This window comes from Diachasma alloeum, unplaced genomic scaffold (genome assembly GCF_001412515.2).
Source record: "Diachasma alloeum isolate Michigan unplaced genomic scaffold, Dall2.0 Dall_scaffold_00592, whole genome shotgun sequence".
NCBI classification, from domain to species: domain Eukaryota; kingdom Metazoa; phylum Arthropoda; class Insecta; order Hymenoptera; family Braconidae; genus Diachasma; species Diachasma alloeum.
Window position 1 is genome coordinate 101,771 of NW_021680724.1, and position 4,725 is coordinate 106,495.

The 4,725-nt window shown below is 42.8% G+C and overlaps 1 protein-coding gene across 1 annotated transcript; it reads left to right on the forward strand.

Moving 5' to 3' along the window:
* The first annotated feature begins 861 nt into the window (after positions 1 to 861).
* Positions 862 to 3,819, forward strand: LOC107043507. Its single transcript, XM_015265042.1, has 4 exons — positions 862 to 1,666; positions 2,455 to 2,844; positions 2,935 to 3,276; positions 3,392 to 3,819. Exons 1-4 carry the CDS (start codon positions 862 to 864, stop codon positions 3,817 to 3,819), a joined length of 1,965 nt encoding a protein of 654 aa, XP_015120528.1.
* The last annotated feature ends 906 nt before the right edge of the window (positions 3,820 to 4,725 follow it).

Below are 4,725 nucleotides of genomic sequence, written 5' to 3' on the forward strand. Positions count from 1 at the left end.
TAGGTAGACGCCCAAATCTTAGAGTTTGAATTTGGCCCAAAATATTTGGACAGAAAATTTTTGCTTCGCGCAGAAAATTAGCTAATAAATAGCTGATAATTCTGGGCCAGACAGCAGGCCTATGTAATGACCTTGGATGTGCCCATTTTCCAGCCCATATAAGATTTCCCGAAAAAATAAAGATTTTCATGATTTTCTCAACTCAGGAAATTAACTTATAAATCAGAAGATACTTCAGGATGATTTTCTAGCCCACTTTGACAAATTGAGCGATTAAGTTTGACTTTTGGCCCAAAATATTTGAGCAGAAAATTTTTGCTTCGTACAGAAAATTAGCTTATAAACAGCTGATAATTCTGGGCCAGACAGCAGGCCTATGTAATGACCTTGGATGTGCCCATTTTCCAGCCCATATAGGATTTCCCGAAAAAATGAGGATTTTCATGATTTTCTCAACACAGGAAATTAGCTTATAAATCAGAAGATACCTCAGGCTGATTTTCTAGCCCATTTTGACAAATTGAGCGATTAAGTTTGATTTTTGGCCCAAAATATTTGAGCAGAAAATTTTTGCTACGCACAGAAAATTAGCTGATAAATAGCTGATAATTCGGGGGCGCATGCGCGATTCGACTGGAACAACACGTGTTTTTCTGCATCTCCAGATTATTTTCACTTTTGCGAGTTTGGAAGTTGCTTTAATCTGGTTATGACAACCAAAAATCATACATAAATATTCAGTCAGTTTGTACATAAATAAAAACTGAACTTATTCCTAGTACTTTACTCTAAGTTGTTCCCATTACATAAGTGAGGTTAGGGGGTTATGTCAGGTCATTTCACTTCGGGCGTTCCAAAAGTATGTCCAAACGTGTGACAAGTGTCAGACCTGAAATCTTGCATCGTCTTTTGAGTGATTTTACCCTGCCAGTGAAAACTGAGGTGAACAGTCTTTCGGGGAAAAAAAGACAACGAAGCCCCAGGCAATCTAAGTTGGGTGAGGAAACAGGTAGCCCTGAAGAAACAAAACGAGCAAAATCTACTCTCAATCTATCTAGCCCTGAATCTGACTCTGACTCCCATACCCCAACTAAATTGTCTCCTAGATCGTACAGCCAGAACTCAATTCTCTCAAGTGCTCCGAGTCCTCCATCCCCACTTGCATCAGTGAAAATTCCAGACTTTACTACTCAAACCCTGGCTCAATCATTCACTTGGCTGGCAGAGCAGTTGATTTTGTCGAGAAAAAATGATGCTGAACGAGAGGAGCGCCTAAATAAGGTAGTGACTGATGGTCTCAAAGAGGTCAACGAGAAAATTGGAAGAATAAATACGAAAGTCAATTTTCTGGCTGGCAAACACGACAAAATTGAAAAAAAAATAAAAAAATTGGGAAATGCTGACTCTAATGTTGCTAGCCTAGAGGAGCATCCTGTCATCGCTCAGATACTCAACAGAGTCTCCGAATTGGAGAAGCCTCTGCCTAATCATGCTGAGGACCCTAGACTTCGTGAGGAGATCAATCGAATATCTGCTACACTGGATTCACAAATCAGCTTCATCCGTAGGAACAATGTCATCATCAGCGGCTTTGAAACTGCATCACCAGACGTGATCGAGAAGGCGAACCACTTCCTTGCCACCACATTTAAACTTCAGCCTACATGTTTTACCATTCACAAGGTAGGAAAACAAAATCAATTATTAGTCAAATTCAGCTCAAGTCAAGATAAATCTACAGTAATGAAGCTAAAAAGAGAGAAGTTGCAGGGACGAAACATATATATCAATAACGATCTGACAGAAAAAGAGAAATATGGGGCCTTCCTTATTAGGCAGAAAGCCAGAGAGGAGATTGCCAAGGGCTCTGTGGTCAAAATTTATAAGAACAACATTTATTTGAACAACTATTATATTTACTGGGATCGCAAGAAGAATGTATTGGTGGAGAAAGCCTTGAGCTCTCGACTACAAAACTCTTCTGCTTCTCCTGATCTAGACTCTCAAAGAAAAAACTAGGAGACGGAGCTTGTGACAGTTCCCATTTTCTGTTCTGGAACTGTCACGGACTCCCTAACCTACCTAATCTATCACTAAAATTCCAACCTTTTTTCATGGGCATAAGTGAGACCTGGTTACGATTTATTCCTGACGATTTTTTACCCTGGAAAAATGACTATCGGTGCTTCTGGGTGCCTGCTTCGAGGGACACTGCTACAACCAGGGGAAGAGGTGGTGGGGGAATGGTGGTAATGATACGGAAAAATTTGGAGTCAACTGTAATATTTTCATCTCTAAACTGGATATTCAGTCGAATCAAGTTGGGTGACAATCATGCCATCATCGGCTCAATTTACCTTTCTCCTCTGTCAGACATTTTATCGGTCCTGGATGCTCTCCAGCTTGTTCTATCCTTCTGTCAAGTCAATTTTCAATATGATGCGGTATTTCTAGGTGGCGATTTCAACTGCAGAATTGCGGATCTGGATAAATTTGTGGACCAGGAATTGATCAGGGCTTCTATGCTCTCTAGCTATAGAATTTCGAGGGACCAGGGAACGCCTTCCCACAAAATCAAGAGGAAAATGTTGCTGGAGTTCATACTGGACAATGGGTTTGTCCTCATGAATGGACGATCACCTGGAGACGAAGAGGGGAATTTCACATTCTGCGGAGCACAGGGCTTGAGTACGGTTGACCTAGTTTGGGGTAATCAACAGGCGATACGCATAGTGCACTCCATGACTATCAACGATTTTTCCTTCAACTCTGACCACTTTCCAGTGTCCGCATCGGTCAAGTTCAGGGGTTACTCCGGACGGCCTACATGGAATAACCAACCAGGTACAATTATAAAAAACCTTAGATGGAATCATGAATCTCGAGAAGAATACATACAATTCTTGATAAATAACGCTAATCGTTTAAAATCAGAAATAGTGGATTCATCCGGAAATTCAGAACTACTGAACACTTGCATTATCGAGGCTGCAGCCCATGCTGGAATGACATCTGCACGAAACACAGCCGCCCTGCCAGGCATTCAGCCCAGACGCAAGCCTTGGGAAGACAGCGAATACAGAGTTAAGAAGGCTACAATGAACAAATCACAACGATTACTGAGACGATCGAGCTACATGGATGCTGATTTGATTGCCCAGTTTCATCTGAACATATTGGAGTACAGAAATTGTCGCAGAAACAAAATAAAGATACACACCAGGGCAATAAGAGATAAAATTGCGAACGTTAAAAACTCTGCAGTTTTGGAGCACAGTTAGATCAGTCCGGATATCCTCTTCGATCATTAATCGCATTGGCAAAGAGTCCTGGGAACATTTCTACAACAAAGTGTATCCTCCCCGCACCTTGGACACTACGCTATTCACAGACGTCACGCACACGGATCTGGATCAAAACATTGAACTGGCAGAAGTGAAACTAGCTATTAAGTACAGTAAACCTGGCAAGGCACCAGGTCCTTATGGAATAACGAATGAATTCCTCAAAAATCTCACAGAGTCTCATATCGTTTTTCTCACGTCAATCTTAAATCAGGCTTGGAATACTGGTGTGGTACCTGAAGAGTGGTCGGGAGCAGCTATCTCCATGCTGTTCAAGAAACGCAACGCAGATGACCCCGGGAATTACCGAGGTATTGCCCTCATTAACAACTCGCTCGAACTTTTGACAGGGATCGTTCAGAAACGTTTAGAGACTTGGATGGAATCATGCAGACTTCTCCCAGAGGAACAAGCAGGGTTTAGAAGTGGTAGGGGATGTCTAGACCAAACTTTTACCCTCCATGCAGCGATATAGATAGAAATTAGGCTTCAGGGAAATGCCGTGTACTGCATTTTCATCGATTTTCGCCGAGCTTTTGAGTCCATCGCTCATCATCTGCTGTGGAAGGAACTATTTCATATGGTTGTCAGCAGCAAAATTCTCAGACTTCTGCGGAACATTTACGAAAATGCCTCAAAGTCAGAACCAACTCCGGGTTTACCAAAAATTTTGAGGTAACGGAAGGTGTCCTCCAGGGGTATAAATTGAGCTCGTTGCTTTTCATTGCATATATCTCGGACCTGAACGACTTTCTTAAAAGCAAAGGCATCACGGGGCTAGATATCGGAAGCACGAACTCGACTGCCCTTCTTTACGCCGATGACACAGTGATCTTTGCAAGATCGCTAGCGGAAACTCGCCGTGTCCTGCGACTGATGCCGGAATACTTTGATAGAAAGGGACTTGTGGTGCACACGGATAAAACGGAGGTGATGGTTTGCAGAGCCAGTGGTAGGATTTGGAACAGGGACAGGGGAGCTTTTCACTACAAAGGGCAGCCTGTGAATACAGTGAACAGCTACAGATATCTTGGGATTGAAATGGACAGTGCTATGCAAGGTAAGCTAGCCTCTCAAAATTCCATACGGAAGGCCAAAGTAGCAATGGGAGTGACCAACTCAATCTTGCGGAGGACCAAAGCAGAGGATGTCTAGATTCAGGCTGTTTGACAGCCTGGTCTCATCTACTTTGATGTATGGCATACAAGTTTGGGGTCCCGGAGGGCTTGACACTGTTGAGTCAGTGCAAACTGACTTCTTCAAGCAGATTTTCTTGTTACCAAGGAACACGGCGGGTTATCTGATACGTCTGGAATTGGGTATCCCCCACTTAGCTGTTAAGGCTCTGACGATGGTGTGGGATTGGATCGTGAGGATCTGT

Bases quoted from the DNA above. Each gene is read 5' to 3' on its own strand.
- LOC107043507 (XM_015265042.1), top strand. From the start codon at position 862: ATGTCCAAACGTGTGACAAGTGTCAGACCTGAAATCTTGCATCGTCTT. The intron at 1,667-2,454 runs GTTTTACCATTC...CGGTATTTCTAG, and splicing joins ATTTAAACTTCAGCCTACAT to GTGGCGATTTCAACTGCAGA. The intron at 3,277-3,391 runs GTTAGATCAGTC...CGCTATTCACAG, and splicing joins CTCTGCAGTTTTGGAGCACA to ACGTCACGCACACGGATCTG.